Here is a 25,704-nt window from a genome sequence, read left to right on the forward strand (position 1 = left end):
AATGTTAAGTGTGTACCTTCACTGGGTATTCCCTGTTACCATCAAACACACTGCTGGTGACCGAAGCTGTGTCGGGATATGTACTCAAAAGAGTTGATTAAAATCCTACTCAAAACCTCGCTTGTAGGGTGGCAGCCCCACAAACAAGCTAGGGATAGAAGGCTTACAATTTTCTATCTCCGAACACAACTTGTACAAAGAAGACTACAAAAGGATATTGGGATTGGAACAACAATGATGACCTAATGCAAACGATACCGAAACTGTATAGTAGTTTTGTCAATTAGTCGAATTATCCTTGACAGTTCAATGGTAGAAATATGCGACCGGAAATCATTAGACGTGGGTTCGAGTCCCAATCGGAATCAAACCTTTTCTGATAGATCCTGTGTTAGAATTTCATTCATTTATCTTAAGCAGTACAATGCAATCGTTGGGATAATCAATAGGTGTCGCGAAGATGTCGTGACGGCAGAATTAGTCGATTTTGGGATAGTAAATGGAAAATTGGCTGCTCTGGGTTTCCCAAAGTCATGGTTTCAACAAATTTTCGAAACCGAAACCGGGACTTAGAGTTCAAGGGAGAAATATCGATCTCGAGATCTCTTACCTCGACACCTGATTATATCTGCTTTGAAGGAAACTGATGTCCAATTAGGTTAATTAAAGGAGATCAGACAAGAAAAACAAGAAAACAAAAGCAATAACACAACATCAATGAAGTCATTATTAATTATTGAAGTCTTAAAGGTTCAGCTTTAAATTAACTTAGTAACTACCTATTCAAGAACATATGTAACTTAAATCCGTAGATTTGCCTAAAAAAAAACTAGGCCTGCAGTTTTTGACGTATTTAAAATTCGGATCATGTAAAATGCAAGAAATGCAATTTTGCAGTTTTTTTGGCAAACCCTACTAAAATCAAAAGAAACAAATTATTACTGAGTCAATCAATCATATCAACCGATATACTGTCACATGCCAAAGCACACATTCTAATTTTCAAGTTAAAAAGAATTTTTAAAAATTTTCTTTCATGTCCAACAACTCTGATCTAAGAATGCTTTTGTTCTCAACCTCATCATCACAACAGGCCATGATCAAAAAACAATCATTTTTGATAAAAACAAATCAAATCAGAATAAGTGCAAGTAAGAGAAGTAGAATGCAAACAAGGAATTAAAACAAAAAAAAAAATATTAAGTGTCGAGAGAACAAGTAACAGAAAAAAAGAGACACCGAGTAAAAGCACGTTGAAAACACACGTGAGTCTGTTTGTAAATTCTGTTGTCAGTTTGTAGGGGAAATTTTTTTTTACTTTTGTATGGAAAAATTGTCTCACGATTGCGCTTTCGGAATGTTTTTATGGAGAGAATCATACTGTTTATTCTACTGTCGGCTTCTCAGGTTAATTGTATTTTTACAGTCAATCAGATAGGACCTATAGCTTTTTAGATCCCGTGGATATATTTTATATATTAAAAGTTTAAAGGTTGTTTAGATAGTCCAAGTGATTAGATATTTTACTGCTTACTGGATAAGCTAGCTATTACTACCTCCTTTTTTTGGATAATTTATTCTAAGTCTTAATTTGAGACAAGATTGAATAATCAAGTGACGAATTCAGTGGTAATAAACCAAGTGATTCTGATCATCATTTTCTATGTGGATTAATTCGTGCTTATATTAATCTATTGTGAAGTGAGAGAAGTAATTAATTATATAGAAACTAATAACCGGCAGTAGTTCTATCATATACAACAACTGCTAACCTTCAATGATACACGAGCGTTAGTGCAAATATCATAAAGAAAAAGAGAGAATATATACGCAAGAAAGCAAGTGTGCAGTGGAGATGAATTTGAAATGCAAAAAAGTTATTGTAATGAAAAAAATCTAATTTAAAAATTAAATTAACAAAAAAAAAAGAGAGAAAAATAAGATAAGAGTAAATCAAAACGTCATTTGAGTGATGAAACGATTAAGCTTTGCAATTATATTGGCTATATAAATTAATGATTACTAAGCTTTTCTTTGTGCTCAATTAAAAAGTCCAATTAAACTTTTAACTTAAATAACATTTAAACGTGATTTAATTAAGTTTTTTTAAAAATTGGTAAGTAAAATTTCTTTTTGGTTATGTTTATCATGATTATGGCATATCCAACACTAAAAAATTGAGATTAAATTAATGCACGAGCATATAAATTAATTGTTGACTGATTACAACAGTGGTGGACAACCTTTTAATTTTTCATGGCACACCTTGATGGTAGGCCTCGACCAAAACCATACACTAAGTATGGTTCTAGTCGACTAGAACCTCTTCTAATGTGCCGCGACACTCAGGTTGCCCACCACTTGTTTAGTATGTTGATTAATATTTATTATTGAGAATTGATAGTAAAATGAATTAACAGCAATCGCATTTTATTATATTCGCATATGTAGTTGTAACTTGAGTGATGTAATTAGTCCGCTGTTTACGTAAATATCCAGAAAATGAATATTCTTTGAGAAAAATGCTTGTCGTTGGGATGTACGTAATTAGAGTACTTTATAATTTGTTTTTTTGTATGATTTCATTTTAATTCATACTTGCTGTAGTTAGCAAAACGTTTTTCCATTGACTGATGAATGAACTGTGAATTCTGAGACATTTGACCTCGCCAAAAATGTCCTTAAAAAAACAATTTCCAAAGTTCCATTACAACTCGTGAAGTAAAAACTTTGCAAGACTTGCTTAATTGTTCATTGAGATTTCTTTTGTTACATATTTTTAGTTATTCTTGACCCGAATAGCATAATGTGTTCAATAGGGTACATATATGTTGCCATTTTAACAGTAAGAAGCATAGCTGTCCTGTCGACACAGTGATGACTGATTTCTAGCTATTTCTAAGGCGAAAAATGCACTTTACCGCATTGTGTTGCTCGGGTTATTGATTCATAATCAACAATTCCATAGAAAACATGTATATCGATAAATGTCGTTGTGTCTACACGCTTAATGAAACCTTAAACCCTTTGTTCAATATGAAAAGCCACAAATTATTGACACATTTGAAATCCTAGAAACATTCGTAATCAAATAGTGTCCAAAATTGAAAATTTTGTATATGAAATTGAATATTAGTGGAAGTCACGATGCTTTACACTCCGGATAGGAATTTAAAAAAGCGTGTAATTGTCTAACTAAACATGTGCGCTTTGATCTAGGGAAAAAAAAAAGTTTTTTGTTCGGGAATACGTAATGAGAAGATTGAACTATTGCGATTATATGAATTTTTCTCATCATTTGTCAATCATTGAGCAATACCAAGAACCGCCTTTTGACTTTGTTTTCAATAAATTTTATCTATATTTCTTTAAATGCAAAGGGAGATCTACAAAGAGTTATTTAAATTAAGGGAATTTTTTAATAAATTTATTTGAAGTTGCAAAGGTTACTAAGGAAATAACGAAACATTTACACAGTTATGGAGTCTACTTGTGTAAGCTCCTTCTTTCTATGTTTTTGAGGTGTCTATCCCTATATTTCTAATAAGATAATTCTACTTTTCCTCATTTTCCATGCTTTATGTTGTAAACAGTATGGTACAGAGTCAGGAAAAATGATGATTAGTTCGCATTATCACTGAGAGTCGTAGAGTGGTTGAAAAAGTTTCAGTGCCTGACTAAAACGGTTACATCTGTTTGATCAAACGATTGTGTCAGCAAAGTGCTTTTTCTTCTGCCATTGACCAACTCAGATTTATCATGAGATTTATATTAAGTTTTGGGGTTGTTATTACATAAATCAGTTTGAATTGAATTGAAACATTTCAACGAAAATTTCTATTGTTTATAAATCTTTAGGCATCTTGCTTGTCGTCCAGATTGTAGTCTGAAATCCTACTTAAATGTAGACTTTTTAAATAATTTTTAATTTTAACTCTCGAAATTATTTTAATAACCAAGTTGTGACGTAAAAATCAAGAAACTGTTTTATTTAATTAGAAAAAATGGCTTCCTTTAGATCATATTAATAGCTAACGATGTGGGTGGAATATCTAACTCTTAATATTGTTTCATACTAACTGTTTAATCAGTTGCTCTGCTCTACGCCGCCATCTTATGAACAAGCTTTCTTTGTATTTCATTTTTTGCAATAGGGTTTGTGAAAAACTGCATTTACTGCATTTTGTAAGTGCAAGTTTGCAGTTTCTTTGGAAAGCTCGAAGTCGACTCGAATTGTATTCGAATATCAAGTCAATCTATCTTCCATACAAGATTTATCTATACTTCGAGCTTTGTTTATCTGATCTTTATGTAAGCTAAACACTGCAGGTTTGGTGTTTTCTTCTGCAAAACTGCAGTTTTATGCTTTATAATCATATTCAATACTATTTCTGAAAGATTGTATACTTTCTGGAACCATGCTCCGACTTGAAGCCTTGGTTATTACAAATGTCCTTCCATCTGACTTTGAAGAGAGCCACTCTTTCTGAACAATTGGCTTAGACAAACTAATTATCTAGATAAGAAAGTTCTCTAGGAAAAATGGCATTTTCTTCAATAAGTCAGTTTAGTCGAAGTGAGCTTTGAATAAATTTTCATATTGAAGTTGAAAATTTACAAAACAAATAAAAGGCAAAAATGACATCTAATTTCGCAGTATGTTTAGAAATGATATTCCTAACGTGCCTAAATTTATTGCGTATTAGATGAATTGGTAGGCGTTAACCTGAAATAAATAACACAATTTTCTAATAAAAAAAGAGATTCCAATAAGTTTGAGTTATTTTTATCAACAAAATAAGAATATCTTTCTCATACACACACGGGTACAAAGGAAGTACAGCATTTTGATGCATACATTTTATTTTTGATCACCACAACAAAAAGTTGCCGATTTTATGAGAAGAGAATTTGATATAAGAGAGAGACTGTACTGTATCGTGTTCTAACATGTGAATCGTGTTTATTCCTAAATGTAGGCATAAAATTTCTCGAAGTTCACACGAATATATTTGCAATGCTACGTGCCGAACAATATTTTCAATTGTATTACGATCGGATATTCGGATTGATTATAGGAAATTCTTCGGGACTTCTTTTTGGCGAGAGATCTGTATGAAAATTTTATAACATGTGCTGATAAAGTTCAGCACAAAATTGTTATATAGGAATTATAAACATTGCACATGGATGGATGGGTTGTTTCATGATATTTACCTGTTACCTATCATTAACAATTGTTGTAACAGTTTTGATGGCTGAGTGTTGAGAGAAATGAGAGAGAAGCTGTGAATAGCTTGCTGCATAGATATAATTTTTATATTATATTATTCAATTGTATCGACTATTAAATTTCTGCTTAGTGGGTGATTAACATTTAAAATTATGGATTTTAAAAAGTGACAGAATAGGACAAGCTTTTGTCATTCTTTGATGAGCTTTCTAGAAATTTTTTGAATTGAGCTTTTCTTATAGGAACTGCTCATTCGATGTACTTAACGAAAGGACATGCCGGAAAGAGTTTTGAGTTTAAAGTATTTAGTCAATTCCTAGTTATTGCTTAATTCTAACCAATTGTTTTCATTGATTAGATACATTGGACTTGTCTTTTTTACTGGTTTACATAACATCTGATTTTTAGGTCCAGTCTATCAAATTCATAATAAATTCTACATAACTGCCCTTTTTTGCTGTATTTTAGCAATATTTTTTCAAACAATCCTCTTGATTCCTTCTTGATTTATTGTCCCTGCGCGATTAAATGACTTGATTCTCAAAATACCAGTTCTCAATCAATTCTTGATACCGCGAATGTTTATAAATATTCGATATTTTCTGAATGGATCACGTTGTGCCATTTGAAGATCGAAACGAAATCCCAAATTTATTCGAAACCTAGTTATGAATGAATATGAAAATTGTATTTTTGATCCAACATCATAAATAGTCAATACGATATGAATTATTATTTACATGTGCAAAATGAATTATTCAGGATGGATGTTTATGACGGATGTTGACAATATCAAATAATAAATATGACCTCTTTGTATGTATGGATAGTTCCTTGTATAAACCACAATTGTCCCATAAAAACCAGTATCTACGGGAAAAATCTAATTGAGATGTTGGAAAATTAAGTACAACTGTATATTTGACTAAACTTTTTGATATTAGGTGAATCAGAAACAATATAACAGGAAGATGTAAATTAACATTCATAGCTAATGCATAATACAGTAAGGTATTAGCTTTGGTTGATTTGTCATAATAGACTTGATGTCAATTAATGCTAAGCACAAACCAACACAAATTCAAAATCCTGAATGTAAATTGAATGATAATATGCTGCCCCTACTAAAAGTTAGAGACCAGAATCATAAGAAATCTGAATGAAAATTTCAAGGTATGTTTTATTTACGATCTTGAACATCCTTTTAAGGATTCCGAAATTTGATCTCAATTTTCATTCCAATTAATTAAACAGGCTGCATAACAACAATAACTCCATTTTTTCCAACGTGCACAAACATCAGACTTTATGAGCAATAATCTTTTATTTGTCATAAGTAACTGCCACATAAGTGTGGTCAATAATGTGACAATAACTCCCTTCCTCTTCTCAATTGCTTTCCATTGAAGCTTATTATTCTGTCCAATGTTTCGCAACATACAACTGTTTATAAGGTTTCAAGTATCTCATCATACAGATACTCCCACACATGAAAAATATCTGTGGAGATCTATTTAAGGAGCTAAGGAGTGGATAATGTCGCATTTTGTATGACCAAATAGAGATGAAAGTCAAGAGCTGCTCCATCTGTGGTTATGTAAAACATGAAAAAAGTCAATCAAATGTCTTAAACAGACATTTTGATGCCAGGTGATATAAAAAATGTGTTTAAAACAAAAGGCATAGCAAGCGACTTAATCTCATTCCAAAAAACAGCAGCATATCAACCTGTTCTAAATTTATTCACCAAGCCACAATGGTATTATTTCTTAATTCACAATACAACAGGCAACAAAATGAAAATTTGTGCTTGAGAGTTGGATGGAAAATGTGCTTTACAATTTAGCATGTGGGCGTACATGATGAATTTTAAAAATATGCCAGAAACTTTTACTCCATCTTTTTTTATTTGCTCCTTTACTCTTAAAATTGTTCCTATTGTTTCAAAAATAAAACTGAACTAAGATTGGAATTGGAAATCGAGCAAGTGCTTGATAAAATTACTTTCAAGCATTTAATAACGTGACTTGATTGTTGAGAAAAGAAGTCTGGTCTTTATTTACAATGTAAGAGAAGTGATTTGAAACAAAAGGAAATCCCAGCAAGTCTTAATCTAAAAATAAAATTTCCTTCATTCAGATCTTTGTAATTTGCAATTTAAGTTCGGCTGTGTCTTTAAGTTTTTGTAGTTAAAAAGTCTAATAGATAGCATAATTGAATTTTTATTGAAAATCGATGGTTTACGTGCCGTTTTACGTGGTCTATTGGAATTTCTAAGTGATCTATTGGAATTTTTAAGGCTTCAAATGTGTGTATGGACGTAACATGGACTAATTTCCATATTAATCCTATTTCATAATTATGAGAATTCTACCTTATTTCCATAAAGTCATAAAGCATACAAATTGGTGTTGACATTCCAAAGAATTTTATAATTTTCCTAAATATGGCACTTTGCCATATATTTGAGTAGCTCGGGGTTACCCCCGATAGCTCAGTGGTACGAGCATGCGACTGGAAATCTTAAGACGTGGGTTCGAGTCCCACTTGGGATCCGTAATTCAGAATTATACTATTTCTGTCAACAATAAACTCTTGAATGGACAACTTGACATAACTGTCGAGTCTATTGTCTAGTAGGTCTAGTTACTGTCGACAAATTTCGGAACCGATTGTCTTCTATCAAGGACAAATTTTATGGAACATTCCGGAGAAAATCTCATAAGTCAACTGCGCAGATTTAGTTAGCAACATAGACATTCTGTCAAGTTGTCCACTCGGAAATACAAAAATCCAGTCACAAAACTCACTGTCCTAAAATTCTAAAATTCCGTTCCATTATTCCACCTGTAAAGATAACAAACTCCTACTTACTGTTTTGTTCTACTAACTCACCACCGCATTGCGTTGGTGAGTCACTAAGAAGCCTTGCAAACAAAAACAAACGGTAAACATTTAATAGGAATAAAGAGGATATAATAATGTGATTATAGGGGAAAATTTTATAAAATTCACGTTCAAGATCCTCATCAGTACTCGGTATAATTCGATTGTGTAATGTAAATGTCACACAACTGCTGATTTCAACGTGTTTTCCTACATTTCTAGTTATACTTCTCATCGTCTGTTTTCTGCCTTCTGTTTTCTAAATTGTAGAAAATTTTTTTCATTTTCATATTTTTTCTTGTTTCAACACAATAGAGACTTCCTCCGTTTCTGCGACTTCATCACAAAATAAACTTTTTTGTTTGTTGGATTGATGTTGTGTAATGTCTAAAAAAGATCAAAAAATGCAGATGTGATTCCAATTCTACGATGATTCTGACGACTGTTTATAAGAATACATCTATGTTCTATTTTTCGAAATGTCTTATTGATTGATATGCAGAAGTTCAAGTCATTGATTGTATCATCGTTGGAATTGCATTCCTGTGTGGGTGTTGCCTAATCCTTTAGAGTATTTATGCATTTTTATGGACACATTTTGTGAAACTCATTTTGAAAATTAATTATTTAATGCTTTCTATATAACTGCAAACTATGTCATCACTAGAGAAAATCGTTCCTTGACATCCATTAAAGTTATCTGTTATATGATTCTATAAATTAGTTATTTAATTCCTTATTAAAACTTCATTTATTTATGCTTATCAAGAGTGGACATTTAAATTATTCAAGTTTTCAAAGCTGCTGTATGTATAAAATAAGAACTGTACATCTTTATGTAATCTAAACCGTATTTTGCATCCAAGTTAATTTAAATTTCTGATTAAGAACGCATTGACACAGTTCATAAGGAATGATGAGTTAGATCTAGTCATCTTTGTTTGAACTTTCAAATGAAGTTTTAAGAATCTATTAGCAAATTCCATTTAAAATGCCAGAAATTGTGATTACCAGCTTGATTTCCTGATTGGAATGTATTGAAATGTTGTCTTTACGGCGACGACGCGACAGTTTACTTGGAATCGAAGTTGCAGTCAATTGATTTTCGACAAGAGACAAGTTGAGCTGAATTAAGCTAGTGATCCACCACTTGGTTCTAAGTATACTGCCGCCTCGTCGTCGACGTGACAACGTTACAACATGTGCAGATCAAATTGACTTCCACTGCATTTGAAATTTGATTTCATTATCTCTGTATTAAGTTTCAAATTCTCAATTTTACCATCAATAGCTGATGATCATCAGTCAAATCAATGTGATTAACATGTAATGAAATACGATATGCTAGATATTACAGCTATTATTCTATAATTTAATTCTATTTTTATCGATGTAAAAATGATAATATGTGGGTATTTAATGATATAACCAGATATCCATATTATTGCCATTGTCTTCAATCTAGGATAAAATTATCAAATGCATCTCATAATCAATTTTATCATTCATTATTCTCGTTACAGGTGTTAAATGGATTTCATTATTAAGCGACAAATAATTAAACGAAAATCTTTAAAAATACCAGTTCCAATAATTTATCTTCGCATTACATAAGGATAAAGTTTGAACCTTTTACAACCAAACAAATTTATATAAGACATTAATTACTACGAAATATACCTTTTTATACAAAAAAAAAAATCATAAAATGGAGCTATTAAATAATCCTCAAATACATAGTACATTTGCGTCGCTTGGTACAATCCAAGGCGATTCATATGCTATTAACGACGAATGCTTATCAATACTTGAGGAGATAATATGCAAATTGGCAATGGAAGATCATACATTGCGTACATATCGAAGGGCAATTGGATTTGGACAGAATGTTAAAAAAGACATAGTTCCATTATTATTGAATGCCAAAGACTCAACCATACTTGACATGACTGTCCGTTTAATGGTTAATTTAACAGTACCGATTGAATGTCTTTTGTCAGTGGACGTGATGTCGAGAACAGAAATTGGACGTCACACAATTTATGAATTAAATCGACTGCTTTATACGAGCAAAGAGGTTTTTGTTGATCTAAGAGTGACAAAGGCAATAATAGATCATATGAAATCGATACTTGAAACTGATCACAAATTATCATTGACACAATGTGAGAGTATAAACAATTGCTTATTGCTCTTTCGCAATATCCTTCACATACCCGAACATTTACATCAACATCAGCAACCATATACATCGATGCAGAACCAAATTATATGGAATTTATTTACTCAAAGTATTGATAAGCTTTTAATACATTTAATGTCGTGTACCCAACGTGCTTTTTGGGGTGTAACAATTGTTCAGTTAATCGCATTAATGTATAAAGATCAGCATGTAGGAACATTACAAAAATTATTAAATCATTGGTTTGAGGCGGTTTCACATACGGAAAGCTCAGAAGATAATGAGAGTAATACATCACCGCCAAAACAATGCAGTGGCGATTCAAGTCCAATGTTGACATCAGATCCAACAAGCGATTCATCTGATAATGGAAGTGGTAAAATGACCACAATAAGTGAAGGTGTTTTATTAGATAATGAAAATTCATCTGGTCGAATTCCAAATATTGACTATCAAGCATCAATAATACGCGTTAAACCAAAAGTATCAACCACAACATCTCAAAAATCAATCGATTCAATACAATCAATAACAAGCTCTGAATCGACAGATTTCTCGAATCAGGATGTCGTTATGAAGGTAAGTGTTGAATTGCATGCACTCATGTTTTATGCATTTTTTTATTGCTAACTCATAAATAATTCAATGTTTACTGTTGTCATTTTCATTGTCGAATCGAAATGCAGAGTCCCGAATCGAGTGAGTCAAAGAATACAAAATGGACTCAAAAGTCGCGCAACTGTAATAATAATCATCCAAGTGGAAGCAATCAAAAACACAACACGAATAATCAAAAGATGAATTCGGGCAAGGGTAAACAAAGTCATCACTCATCCAATAATCAATCGAGTGAACTTAGCGACTGTGGATACGGTACGCAAGTATCACAAGGTTTGTTAAATATCTTCAATGTCTCAAATAATTTAATTTCATTTTTGAATATATGTACCAAATAATTAGGCGATCTACAAGGTAATCAAGAATCAATATCGACATCAAGTAACGATGATGATAGTCCAAAGCAGAAGCCAACACACCAAAAACCACCAAGTACTAACCAAAAACAACGATTTAATGCTGCACAGAAGCAGAGAAATGTTAATGCAGCAAATGCAACGACAATGACACAAGAAAAGAAAGATGCAAGAAGAAAAAAGCTTGTAAAGAGAAGTAAGAGCTCAATAATTAATATGAAAGGTCTGATTCATCACACCCCAACCGATGAGGATATTTCAAACATTTTGAAGGAATTTACAGTCGATTTTCTATTAAAAGGATATGGATTTTTAGTGCAACAATTGCACGCACAACTCTTAACAGATTTACAATTATCTATAGATACATCCCATTTTTTCTGGCTGGTTACCTACTTTCTCAAGTTTGCTGCGCAACTAGAACTTGATTTAGAACACATCAGTTCCGTTTTATGTTTTGATATTGTTTCATATCTTACATATGAAGGTGTTAATATATGTGAACAGCTGGAGCTGATATCAAGACAGCAGGGAGCTGATCTTAAGCCTTATTTAAGGCGCATCCATTTGGTCGTTACGGCAATAAGAGAATTTTTACAAGCTCTGGAAGTTTATAAACGTAGTAATCATTTATCAGCCGAAGATAAGGACCACATTTTGAATCTACAAACTCAAATCTGTTGTACAGAGGATTTACGACATTTATTTGTGCTGTTATTAAGATGCTATAATCCTAATTTACAGTCACGACAATATCTACAAGATCTCATTGTAACAAATCATATATTGCTTTTGTTGCTGGACAATGTCACAAAGCAATCCGAAAAGAAATGTAATGTCAAAATGCAGGAACATATAGCACAGTTTGCAACTGTTGACATTATGCATCAATATGGAATTTTATTAGAAAGCTTTCAAGAAAATGGCGAGTTTGTCAATGATTGTAAGTTCAATGTGCTGTAACTAGAAATCAATAATATTAATTTTAATTCTATTAGGCTGCTTTACACTTATGCATCATGTGGCTGGAGAACTCGGTCAAGTGGCGATCCTATTTCAACCTAATATTTTGAAGACATACAGTCAAATTTGGGAGACGGAATATGAAATTTGTGATGTGAGTAGGACTTTTAAAGTTGTATGTACATTTTCTACTGATTTATATTATGATTCGCAGGATTGGTCTGACTTGATAGAGTATGTTATACATAAATTTATTAATACACCACCGAAGCCACAAATTGCATTACCCAGTCCCGCATTATCTGACGGAGTTTCCATTAAGTATGTGATACATTTACAATTATACGAACTCAATGCTATTTGGGTAGTTCCTTGACGTCAGAAGTTCTAATCCTTTTTTTTATATTCTCACCAATAGTGATATATGGGCTCAAGAAGAGCTAGATGTACTTTATTGGTACTACGTTCAAAGCAAAAAACATAAAGATATTATCGGTCATATCATCAAGCAGTTGAGAGATTCAGGACAAAAGGCAAAGTCTCGTATGGCCGTGATTCAACAATTATTACAGCAAGATCTCATTTCATTGACTGAATATGATGACTTGATGAAATTTGAAGATTCACAATATGAGAGGGAGGCAAAGACATCAGGTATAACTGATTCACCGTCAAAGGAAGAAGAATCTGGCATTGAAATATCTGATAGTTCTGAAACCAGTACATCCAATCAACCGGATGATATCAAGGTAATATAATTGAATTTATTAAAATAATACAAAGTATTCATCACGTTGTAATGTGTGTAGGTCTTACGAGACAGACTACTAAAGGAGAATAAAGGAAAGTTGGTAACATGGTTGCAGCGCGTGTTGCTTGAATGCTGTTTCATTAAATTGAATATGTATTGTACAAAAAATAAGACGAATGACGTTGTGAATCAGCACAACAATAATCCATTATGGGAGCCGGTACCACATCATTGCATATGTAAGTTATACCTTCTACATCTACGCATAATCCTCAAAAAAATGAAATCATTGAGAATTTTCCATTTTATCCTTCCCATTCAGTGAAAAAGCAATCGATACCTTTGGTTCCATACAATTCCGAACAACATAAAATTTTGGTTTATCAGCCATTCGTCCTTTTATTGCATAAACTCGGTTTTCATTTACCAGCTGATGCTAATAAATTGTTTGTACGAATTCCTGAATTTTGGACATCTGACATCTTATATACAATTGCTGAGAAATTGGGTCCAATTCCTAAAAGTAAGGCATTTAAATGTGACATTTATGCAATAATTACTAACCTTTATTATTCTTATGTCTACTTCTACTAATTAGATAGTCTTAAGTTTGACATCGCACGTATCCGAAAGTCATCGGAACAAGAGAATAAAATGACAAATTCGATGATTATAGACGAGATGTCAACATTACCATCACAAATTGACAAGGCTGATTCATCATGCTTCTCAGTTCAAAGGTTGAAATCATCCAATTCGATTATCAGGTTAAATTAAATATTTATGGCCAATAAACTGTTTTTCAGTTGGCAAATTAAACTTAAATTAACTTTAAAAAATAAACACAAATACATGTCTATGCTTAATCAACGTTAATAAAATTAATTTGACAGAAGATTTTTCCTTTTTCTTGAATATCTCTTTTTTTGTATAAATATTTAGGTTTACTCCTGAGGTCACATCAACGACATGCAGTCAAAGTTGGCTACAAATGGTTGTACAAAGTAAAGCGTCAGTAAGTGAAAGGTAAATGTCATAATAAAGAAATTATATCCAATTTATGAGAATTTTTTCATTACTCATTCTTTCAAAAAAAAATTGAATTGATATAATATGTAACAAGTTAGTGATATGCCTCTAACTATAGACGCATTTATTTCAAGAGAAATTAGCTACTTAAATTCTTCGGAATCGATTGGGTTTCTCTAAATTTTTGTATTCTTAACATTAATCAACATTTGTGAGAATATTCAAAATTTATGTATTAATGGATTTACGTTTAGCATGAAATGAGCAGTTTTCTAACCTCAAAAATACAAGAATAACGTAAAAGCTGATTTTAACTGATTTTTAAATTTTGAATTTTTAACGAACTTTTAAAATTTGAACAATTTGAACCTAAAAAAGCTAATTAGCGGATTTTTAAATTTTGAAATTTCAACTAACTTTTAAAATTTGAAATAAAATCAAGATCATCAAACCGTCTTTTCACGAGAAACCCTAGGAAATCTTAGCTGGCAATGAACCTTATGAAATTTTTTCCACTTCTATAGAAACTAATTTACACAAAAAAAAAAAATCTACCATTAACACTACAAATGTCTAAGCCAACTTTGATGATGCCAGATTGAAAGCTGATCTTGCACACGACACATATGCATTTTTAAGATTCAAAAAAACTGTTTTCGCATGAGTCTCATGACACTGAATGCAAATAAATGTGCATGCAAATGTAATTTTTCTTCAGCAAACGATAAAGAAGTGGTGTGGCCCCAATTTGAAGCTTTCAAATGAGTCAAGTTTTATGTTTGATTCGTAGACGTATAGACGTACAGTCAGTCTCTAACGGATGAAGGTTTCAAGGCAACGCTTTAATATCACACTGCGTGCAAATTGCGAAAAAATGAATATTTTTATGTGCGATTCTGTGCGAAAATATCATAAAATAAAAATTTTTTAGATCATATTTTACTTAATAACCGCTGCTGCACTTATGAACATGAAAAATTGATAAATATTTCTACAACAAATTTTTTTTACTTTACTGCCTTTACTGCCTGCTACTTGAAAATAATATATAAATATAATAATATTCAATCAGCTATAACAATTCCATTCAACTAATCTTTATAACATGATTTTTAAATATCTTCGAGCATGCTATGACATTTCAAATAGAGAGATCTATTTCTAACTCTTAAATTGATGTCTAATTTATGGGTTCTATTGTATTGTAATTTCAATGCTTGCTCAGGTTATTTGATTAATTAAAATATTTCAACAACAATGCTTTTGACCAAAATGTTCTAAATTGGTTGTCTGTCTGTCAGTACTTTCTGACTGGGCATTCTGGTAGCTTCATGCTTGGATATTTAGCCTAGCTTAATGCTGGACATTTAACAAGGCTTTAAAAGAGAATTCGGATGAAATTTGGATTGTAGGCTGTGCCTGAATATCAATTTAAAAGTTTGAGGGGTACTCAAATACGCATATGTATTTTGAATGTATTTTTCAAATATTATTCGACCGTTGTTCGAAATTTCACTCAAATGATAGAAAAATGCGTTCTCGTCGGACATCGACGAATGATCACGTCAATTCTATTTCATATTTCGCTCATTATTTTCCATTCTCGTTGAATATCTGTACACAATTTTTAATGCAATATTTTTCTCAGAATGGTTATATCTCATTTGCCACAATTAATGGTTAAATCAAGCCCATCGGAGCAGTCAACGAGCGGATCGGGAAGTGACTCCTTTTTACAACCTCCATTACCCAACAAGCGAGGTCAAAATTGCAACAACAAAAGTTCTTCATTAAAAACAACAACAACAAAGGAACTGAACATGATTGTTGAGTCTGATGGATTTAGTGACGATACAATTCTGGCGATTGCAATTGGTGAAGAAGACAGTACAATTTTAGAGGAACATGAACATGAAGTGATTGAGTAATTTGAATTTCTGATTGTGCCTTTATATCTTATATACTTATTCCTTAAACTTTTTCTTTGACTTTCCTGTATAGTTTGTATGAGACAAATTCAGCTGCATCGAGTCTTACACGGATGTATGTTAGCGATGAAGAGGATAAGCACGACTCAAATCTCATAACAACAATTTGAATTTTATGGATAGTAAAATGACTAATTGTGAGGTTTAAGGAACTAAATCATACCTAAAAAAAGTATATTTTTTCTAGATAAAAAATATTTAATTTAATTTACATTTTTGTGCATTCATGTTCATGCTGTTTTACTAAAAAATGAATAAAATATTAATTTCAATTTGTTATGTTGGGATGGTGGGGGATTTAGGTGATAAATTTAGTAACAAAAAATATCAAAGATGTTTATTAGCATTAATATTCGTTTTTAATAGATCAAAGATCTGCTAGATTCTTAGAATACAAAGAAGTTTACTTAGTAAAAATTTATGTGCAATCAATCATTGCCATTTAGTTTCTAATAATTGTATGTTTTGACTTTAAATTCCGATTCAGGTTCTAAGGGGTGTTCACGTGGAAAATTGTCTGATTTTAAGCTTACTTTGCAAATTAATCCGGAGTGGCCAAAAATACGTCAGAACTAGACATCAACTGGACATTTACTTGCCATCAACTAGTTGTAACTTATTTTTGTTTGCTCGGAAATTAGTTAGTTCTATGTAGAGCTCAAAGTTGACTCGAATTTTCTATGGAAAAATCAACTGACTCCATAGAAATTTTGAGTCGACTTCAAGCTCTGGTTTTAAGCAATTTTGTAGCATAAATGAATAGATTACAATTTAATAGCTCCCGAGTGGAACAGGTTCTGATTAGTCAATCGTATGTCTAGTTATAAACTTAAAGTCTCATGCAAATCATGCAAGAAATTTCAAGTTTATAACTAGACATCAAAGCTCACTTATCTGAAATTTGTAAAAGTTGTACAATTTTCAGATAACTGTTTGAGACTCGCTAGACAGACTATTGACTAATCATAGCCTGATTCAATTAGAGTCTAATTATTTGCCCGGAAAGCCTCTGACTTGACTCTGGTTTGAGGCCGGATTTCATTGAATCTGTTCTTACAACAAAATCATACTGAATTTTATGAAATCCTACTTCAAGTCTGAGTCAAGTCGACATGGCGCCCAATTCATGGCACTTTCCACGCCGTGTGCTTCACGAATAGAGCTGATCAAATTTAGTTAAATTAATAATATCTAAATTTAAGTAGATAGTCCAATGAAAGATAACTTTTTATATCTATGGAATTTTCTAACATTTTGAAATTTAACATTTTTGATCAAAGTAAGCTTAAAATGCTATTTTTGTGTATGAACTCCCCCTAGACACAACAAAACAATAGAACTGCAAGATTACTCTAAATTAATTAATTAACTAATTAATTTAAAAAGTACTTTTTGCATGCTATTGATCGTAAATTCTATGAAATAAAGATTGAATAAAAACAAAATGTTCATATTTTTCCTATACATTTGTCATGGCCTTAAAACAATTTGTATTCATTATTATTCGGAAATAAAGATTTAAGTGAATGTTGAAAAAAAAAATCAATGGTTGTTTGATGAATTTTGTGGAAATTTTGTTACAGTTTTTTTGTTCCGGAAGTTGGTTGATGAGTTTGCAGATTTCAACAGGAACTCCCGAGCGATTGTGACTGTTCTTACAACTAGCTATAAAGTGATTATCATCAGTATTGTTGAATTATGCAACGGTGGTTTGAGTATTGGACAATATTGTAAGTGAGAATCTCAATTGTTTAATGTGCTGCGTAGCTAACTGGATAAAGCTATTTTCCTAAACCTAAAATAGTCACCTGTATCGACAGCCCATCAAAATAAATAGACTCAACTTTAAACTCATAACCAAAAAATTACAAGTCATTCTGAAACTTAAAGTCCTCAAAACGGTCGAAAGGTCATCCTTTGAATTTCCCAACAAACAATCATATATCCATTCACAAAATGTCCTTCCTATCGATTCCTTAAATTTTCCCAATTCTAACCTTGAAAATTCAAGATTTTTCCCCGGCACGTAGGAGCTTTTCCACAAATCTTTCAAAATGCACGTAACCTTACAGTAAAGGCAAAAATTTTCACATGATTTTCTAGATTTACAAATGTGACAGAGCATTCAAATGCACCTGAGACTATGCTGCTTATATCAGGAGTCTGATATATATAAGATTCTTATGTATTTCGAAGAAAATAAAAAGGTTGTTTTGAAATGTTTGCAGCCTACGATCCTGAGCGTAATCGATTTACTACACAGAAATATTTTTTCCCACCTTCAAAGTTGATTCCAGATGGTGCCTGCGAACAATTCTCGCTGTTTGTCATAAAATATTGTCATTATTGTATAATCGTGATCACAACTTTCCATGTGATTCTCATATAAAAGAATTTCCACGCCTTAATCCTACTCAGTTGGATCTACATCCTTCAAAGTGCCAATATGAAAGCCAAATGGAAAGAAGTTTTGTGTTTTTTGATGTTAAAGCTGATTCTAGTTCAATGTGACTACTTTTCAGTTGTTGGTTCTGCTGTATTGAGAATTGATGAGCCTTACAGAGTTGCTGTGGTTTATCATGATATGTATGGTGATGAATTGAACATAAAAGTTGGAGTTCAAGGATTGACTAATACAGGAGAAGTTGTTGAAGTGTTTCAGGATTTGACTTTAAATCCTGGAAGTTCAAAAGTGCTTAAATTTGAGGTAAGAGTGTCTTAATTGATAGCAGGTGAAGAGTTTGTTCTGAAGAGAAAAACTCATAGTAAGCTGAGAGAAATTCTCATGAGCATGCTTATCTAGTGTATTCAAAGCTCGAGAGCATACTCTTTACCTGTTAAGGAATTTTATATTTTGACTGTGGTATCTGAGATGAGTGAGATTTTGAGTATTGGAACTAGATCAGTGTTGTCCAAACTATTTTGTGCAACGGCACACCTTGATAATAAGGCGCAACCAACGCTGTACACGGCATGCAGTTTATGAAAGTTCCAGAAAAATTCAGTGTTGCATTAGAGTACCGCGGCACACAGTTTGGACACTACTGAACTAGATATAAAGCTTGAGTCTGTTAGTCTAATAATCTGGTTGTGGTTGCGTGTTGCATGGATTAATCAAGAGTTGGCTGGAGTCCAGATTCCAGTGGAGGTGTCCGGTTTTTGGAGTTTGGACTCCAATGAAGGGGTTTTTTTGGAATGGAAGATTTCGGATTTCCAAAAGTCCAGATTGTGATTGCCTTTTGGTTTGAAAAAGTTGAGAATCACGAGTTATAAGCTTTAAGCAGTTTTGATAGAACACAGGTACGATTCCCAATACCGGCCAATCTTAATATCCTCCCGGCATTATTTTTACCTCTTGATATAAAAATAAAGAATATACATGAATGAATGAGTTGTGTCGTTACTGCGTATATATATTTAAAGTTTGTATGAGTATAAAGGTTCAATTTGCCTTTTTTATTCAGGCACTAAAGCCTGTTGTGAATGAAATGTTTATTGATTATTCCTCCCGAAACGAATAACACAACAAGCATCTCACATTTCTTTACATGCAGTTTCCCAACATTTCTCATGGCCTGTATGAATTAGTCGCAGAGACTGATGACTACTCAAAGTCTGTTGGATTATACATAAATCCAAAAAAAGTCACATTGATGATACAATTAGATAAGCCAATTTACAAAACAACAGACGTTGTCAACTTTAGAATTTTTGCGATTGATTCTCGCACGAAGCCATACATGAAGATACTTGGATATAGTAAAATCTGGATTTTAGATACAAGGAATAATGAACTTAAATCATGGGAAAACGTGCAATTAACGATGGGCGTTTATCAAAATAAATTTGTATTTACGAGACTACAACCTGGAATATATGAGATTTTGGCGGAAGTTGAAGAAACTGTAAGGAACAAAAAATCTTAATAAATGAATAAATTCATTAATTTACTTTTCACATCGTAAACAGATTGTGTCCAAAAAGTTTGAAATCTTTAAAGATTCACAGTCAATATATGACTTGAGGCTGACAGTTCCTGAGAGAATATCATATCGTGATGGATTACTACGATTCAAAATATCCATTCACTTACGATCAAAATATGCCTTCGATAATTTTCATTCAATATCAGGAATGCTGCTATTAACATGTGATGCGATGAGTGTTGTCAAGTACCAACGCATTGTCAATGCATCTCACTATGAATTATACGAAAGTATTGACTTTATAAATGATTTGGGATTGGATTTTATGAATGATCAGAGGATGTACACATTGCATGCTGTATTTATGGATGATGTTACTAAGAAAAATTTTACATCTACAGCTGCATTTACGATAGAAATGTCTGAATTTCAAATTCAAATTGTACATTCACCGAAATATTTTAAAATTGGAATTCCATTCAGCTTTACATTATTGGTAACTAAGTCTGTTGACGAATTACCTGTGATGAGCTCAATAGAACCAATTTATGTGGTTGTCAAAAACGACAACGATGACATTTTAATAGATCAAGCATTCGAACTCGACCCAAATACTGGCACTGTTGAGATTTATACACCTGAAATACCGGAAGGCACGCTATTTTTAAACATTTTGACACAGTACGACAAGATACAATATGTTCAGCAAGTTAATCTGTCCTCAACACAAAGAAGTGAATCTATAGCTATTGATGTTCTTACACCACGTCCGAAAATGTATGAACAGGTTGATTTTGTATTGACAACGACAAGTAAATCGACATCATTTGCTGTATTTCAAGTGCTGGCAAAGGGACTATTGAAAATGTCTAAAGTGATCCCTCTTGATTATGGTTATGCCAATTTTTCCATAATACCAAAATTCTCCTACACACCGATGGCACATTGCATTGTGTATTTTATAACTGAGGATGGTGACATGATAACCGATTCTATAGTATTGAATTTTGACAATCAGTTCCCGAACTTTGTGAGTATATTTTTAAAAAGCTTATTGAGTAGTTTGGTAGATATTTTGGATGGGGTTCAGTTTGTGGACGGCCCGAGTTGCAGAGATTTGTAATCAACACCCGAGTATCACAGACATAAATACGTTAGAACTAGTCCCCGAATATCACAGCGTTGCCGTCACGTTGACGCTACGTCGAAAAAAGTGCGGCGCGACGTGCATTTGACGTAGCGGCGCCATGACGTCTACCTAAAGATGGATTTCGTCTTTTTTGCCGCCTTATGCTATTCGGGAGTCATCAACTGGACATTACCTTGCCATCAACTAGTTATAACGTATTTTTGTCCACTCGGGACAGTTTGTAGGCGGCTTACCCGAGGAGCACAACAGACCACTCGATTTCAGCCAAGGCCTCACCATGATTCTTTGGTGCTTAATTCTTGTGAATCGTCATGTGCTGCTCGGTGAAATATCACTTCATTCTCATGATTCCATCCAATTTCCCAATAATTTTCAGGTCCATCTCAACGTTGATTCCACCGACTCAATATCCCCAGGCTCTACAGTCTCGCTGAATATCACAAGCACATTATTCTCTTCCGTAAGTCTTCATGCCATAGATCAACGTGGCATTTCACAGCGACACAAGTACGACATTTTAAAAGACTACGTCTTCGACAATGAACTTATAAAGTATGATCGTGCAGCAATAGAAAATTTTTATGACTTTGATATTCCATTCTGGTTCTATCCATTGTCATATCAAAAAACATTTTTTGAGGTTGGTGCTGTGATTTTGAGTAATGCTGTTCAAAATATTCCATGCAAGGCTGATGACAGTGGATTGAGTGTTTATGACAAATTCGTGATTGATGATGAGCTGAGCTTAAAGGCATCAAGGGAAGATATTGAGGATGTCAAGATGTATTATGATGGATTTTTGTTTCAGACAGTAGTTCTTAATGCTTCAGCTGATGAAGAAGGAATAAAAGGTCAGAAATTCTTACTAGCGGAACTTCCAGAAGTGTCATCAACATGGGCATTCACAGCAATAACTTTGAATGAAGAGTATGGCTTTGGAATGACTGAAGATCCGTTCTTGTTGGACTCATATAAAAAGTTCTTCATTGACTTTGCAGTTCCTGCATTTGTTAAAGTCGGTGAAATATTCCTGCTTGAAATTTTAATTGGAAATTTACATGATGAAGATTTGACAGCTAATGTCCAAGTCTTTGATTATCGTCGAGGCTTTCAAGTTTCTCGACCAATGACTTATGGATGGAATGAAGCAGAAAATGGATATCATCAAACTGTTGAAATTCCACCATTCAATGTTCATCGACTTGTGATTGAAGTCAGTGCAGAAACTTTCGGAAGTTACAGCATTCAGATAGCAGCTACATCAGTTAAAGGTGTAGAGTCGAAAGTGGACACGATAACAATAATTCCAGAAGGATTTTTGACCACAAAAACAGACTCAATTGTCATAAATAGGAAGGACTGTAATGCTAATACATTCAAGACATTGGAACTAAATCTAGACGAAGATTCTATAATTGATGGAACCTTAGCTGTTCATGCAAATATTTTTGGTGACATTATGGGAACTGCATTGTCTAATATTAATGCCATTTTAAAGGAACCGACTGAAAGTGCTGAAGAAATTCTTTTCGCATTTTCATTGAATGTGCTGACACTTGATTACTTGCTGCTTACTGACCAACTTACTGTGTCAATAAAAACCAGTATCGAGCATTATTTGACCCAAAGTTATCAGAAGTTGATCAGGTTTAGGAATATGGATGGATCATTCAGTTCCTTTATAAGCAGCAGTAATCAAGGTTCAATTTGGTTGACGGCAAATGTAATAAGGCAGCTGCAAAAAGCACAGCGATACATAGACATTAGTCCAGAAGTTTTCCTTGAAGCTTTAATGTTTATCGCATCCAAACAAGAGTCAGATGGGAAATTCATATCCGATAGAGGTGCTAAACAAGATAATACCGTCCATTCAGATGTAGCATTCACAGCCTTCATCGGAATTTTATTCGATGAAAATGAAAAATCACATCCGCAATACATTTCAGTGCTGCAAAAAGCAGTCGAGTATGTTGAACTAAATTATGATAAAAGTAATTTGTATTCACTTGCACTCGTGACATACTTTATGTACGAAGTAGACTCAACTCTCAAATATGAACTCCTACAAAGTCTTTTGAGTCACATACAAGACATTTCATCAAATGAAGTCTCTTGGAAAGACTTTAATGCGACATCAATGGATGTTGAAATAAATTCATACTGTTTAATGATACTTAATCATATTCCTGAACTGTATGCTGAAGCATTCAAGATTGTCCAATGGTTGCTAATTCATCAGAATTCAAATGGAAAATTTTTCTCAACATCAGACACGATTGTTGCACTAGAAGCGATTTCACGTTTTGCATCACGACTTTCGGATACTCGAGAGAATTTGGAAATGATTTTAGCACCAAACAGCGATGAAGATCATGCAGAAAATGTTTACATTAATGGTCCATTGAAATTAGTAAAGCAAATGTATATGGTAATTTGATTTCGTACCTTTTGTAACTGTTTTCAATGGTTTCATAACTTAACGCATTTGTTATTAGCTTCCTCCTACAACAAGACACCTTGATGTGTCTGCACATGGTGATGGTTTCGCAATCGTTCAACTTTCATGCAGTTACTATGTGTACTCAATTCAATCGAGCGATGCAATTAGCTTAATGACTCAGTTTAAGGAAGAATCTTGCAGTGATTATTTGATACTTAGTGTTTCAATTGAACTGGAATTAGGCGAGTTAAGTGATACTATTGGAATATCCATTGAAAGTCCAAGTGGATTTGTTTATGATGATATTGGAATTGAACTTCTTGATTATCTCGTGGTATGCTATTTATAATCGTCAAGGAAACACTAAATTCAAACGAAATTCTATTTCAGAACATTGAGGAACTGAATCAAGGAACGCTTATTCATATCTATTTGAAGAATTTTGGAAGAAATATCCAATTTGACCTGGCGTTTCTGAGGAAATTTGTGATTTTTAACGAAGCTTACTCAAATATTGAAGTCTTTGATCTTAATAGAGACGGTAAATGCTGTACATTTTACCTCTTAATAGCTTAATCATCAATTCCTCTTTTCCATTTTTCAAGCCATGAAAACATCTACATTTTACAAAGCACCAGAGGCACTTCCATTGTGCAGCAACAAAACACTTACTACATCACCTCCTGTTTATGAGTTCACGACACTGGAACCATTGTCTACTCATTTTCATCATAACAAAGATTTAAATCACGAATTCCAAAGCACAGATGAATTCACAACAGAAGGCAATATCAGTAATTTTGATGATGAAATAGAACCTGCTACTGAGAATGAGGAAGGATTAGAAGATTTTGATTTTTTAACTGACGATGGTGATTCCAGAACGAATGATGTTGTTAGTCCTGACTTATACACATTAAAAGAGATAGTTCCAACTGAAGAAGTAGCTTTCGATTCTCATGACTTACCAGATGAGAACAGTGTTACCTTTTCAGACGACAGCTATTATCCAGACACTCCTTCTTATTTGAAAAGTACCTCAGATATCAATGAACTCCCTGAATATTCTGATACAGATGATATGGAACGTATTATTGACCTCGATGATTTTGAAACTGCGCCAGAATCCAATATTTTTAATTCAGGAAATTCTGGATCAGGAAATAGTTTTCTTAACAAAGAAATTGTTCCTAATGATGCTGATTATGTTGAAAATTACTCATTAACTGATGAATTGATTGGTCCACAAAAGAAACTAATAACTTCGGAATTAGAGGATGAATATTTGAAAGAGCAACAAGATTTCCTAACAACTGATGAGTCGATAGTCTATGAAGATGCAGCAACATTGGAATTTGACTACAAACTTCCCACAAATGATGAATTAGAAACGACGGAAGATGAATTAACAAACCCAGAAATCGAGGATGAAGTTTTTACAGTAGAGCCAACTACAACAACAACTGTAAACCCCAAGAAATTCCTGAAAAGAAAAAACAAACCAAAGGCATTGCCAAAATCGTTTAAAACAAAGCATAACCAGATAAAGAACCGACAATTCCCAAAAATGCCATCAAAGTTTAAACATTTTTCTAAGCACTAGCTTTAAGTCACAATATTCAAATGCTTTATTTACAATGAAGTACACGATAGCTATTAAGCATAAATCGCACATAATATTATGCATCTAGATTACTAACTGACACAATAAAACACCCATTGACTGCATAAAAAATCTTTTCTTTATAATTTTAATGCATCATTACACAGTACTTACCTTTTTGTGAATTAATCATACCTTTTATGCCATCAGATTACTATTTTTAAGTTTTAATATTTTTTTTTCTAGCAAAACGATCTGGGTGTGTAGACTTGAAATTTCATTTAAAATGACATGGAATTCCATGCTGTATGATACATCATTTTACAAGAAATTTACAACATTTTCAACAAAGATTGACGCTAATTGTGTAAAAATTCAAACGTAATCATAAATAGTTGTGAAATATAATAATTAATTCAGTAAGGTGTATAGCTGAGTGTATAGCTTGATGTAATTGTTGATGATTCAAATGGTTTAGGGATTTCTATGGATAATGAATGGAAATATTCATAAATATTGTTGATGATCTGCAATAGTTAGGATAGGATTTACAGTAGTTTATTTCTATTACTGCTCCAA

At 32.8% G+C, this 25,704-nt stretch overlaps 2 protein-coding genes across 4 annotated transcripts; both read left to right on the forward strand.

The window, feature by feature from the left end:
• The first annotated feature begins 1,438 nt into the window (after positions 1-1,438).
• tim (timeless) lies at positions 1,439-17,478 on the forward strand. Of its 3 annotated transcripts, XM_070640841.1 has the most exons (13): positions 1,439-2,116; positions 9,643-10,880; positions 10,988-11,192; positions 11,262-12,218; positions 12,274-12,392; positions 12,453-12,559; positions 12,657-12,987; positions 13,048-13,228; positions 13,312-13,512; positions 13,588-13,756; positions 13,932-14,015; positions 15,667-15,942; positions 16,020-17,478. In XM_070640841.1, the coding sequence occupies exons 2-13, from the start codon at positions 9,828-9,830 to the stop codon at positions 16,114-16,116; spliced, it is 3,780 nt and encodes a 1,259-aa protein (XP_070496942.1). In that variant the 5' UTR covers positions 1,439-2,116; positions 9,643-9,827; the 3' UTR covers positions 16,117-17,478. The 3 variants fall into 3 exon arrangements, with proteins under 3 accessions (XP_070496942.1, XP_070496940.1, XP_070496941.1); XM_070640839.1 differs by having other exon boundaries at positions 12,274-12,559; XM_070640840.1 differs by having other exon boundaries at positions 10,988-11,174; positions 12,274-12,559.
• Positions 17,479-18,590: 1,112 nt separating this feature from the next.
• Positions 18,591-25,125, forward strand: LOC139091123 (thioester-containing protein 1 allele R1-like). The gene is made up of 7 exons (XM_070641066.1): positions 18,591-18,713; positions 19,561-19,911; positions 19,976-20,806; positions 21,459-23,510; positions 23,578-23,856; positions 23,913-24,063; positions 24,128-25,125. Exons 1-7 carry the CDS (start codon positions 18,591-18,593, stop codon positions 25,123-25,125), a joined length of 4,785 nt encoding a protein of 1,594 aa, XP_070497167.1.
• Positions 25,126-25,704: the final 579 nt, after the last annotated feature.

This window comes from Chironomus tepperi, unplaced genomic scaffold (assembly GCF_022539635.2).
Source record: "Chironomus tepperi strain 1889 unplaced genomic scaffold, CSIRO-AGI_Ctep_v1 contig_223, whole genome shotgun sequence".
NCBI classification, from domain to species: domain Eukaryota; kingdom Metazoa; phylum Arthropoda; class Insecta; order Diptera; family Chironomidae; genus Chironomus; species Chironomus tepperi.

Excerpts from the sequence above, each read along its gene's own strand:
- LOC139091123 (XM_070641066.1), top strand. The coding sequence starts at position 18,591 with ATGTATGGTGATGAATTGAACATAAAAGTTGGAGTTCAAGGATTGACT. Across the intron at positions 23,511-23,577 it reads TAGTAAAGCAAATGTATATG|CTTCCTCCTACAACAAGACA; the intron begins GTAATTTGATTT and ends ATTTGTTATTAG. Across the intron at positions 24,064-24,127 it reads CTTTGATCTTAATAGAGACG|CCATGAAAACATCTACATTT; the intron begins GTAAATGCTGTA and ends CCATTTTTCAAG.
- tim (XM_070640839.1), top strand. The coding sequence starts at position 9,828 with ATGGAGCTATTAAATAATCCTCAAATACATAGTACATTTGCGTCGCTT. Across the intron at positions 11,193-11,261 it reads CGGTACGCAAGTATCACAAG|GCGATCTACAAGGTAATCAA; the intron begins GTTTGTTAAATA and ends CCAAATAATTAG. Across the intron at positions 12,988-13,047 it reads ATCAACCGGATGATATCAAG|GTCTTACGAGACAGACTACT; the intron begins GTAATATAATTG and ends TAATGTGTGTAG.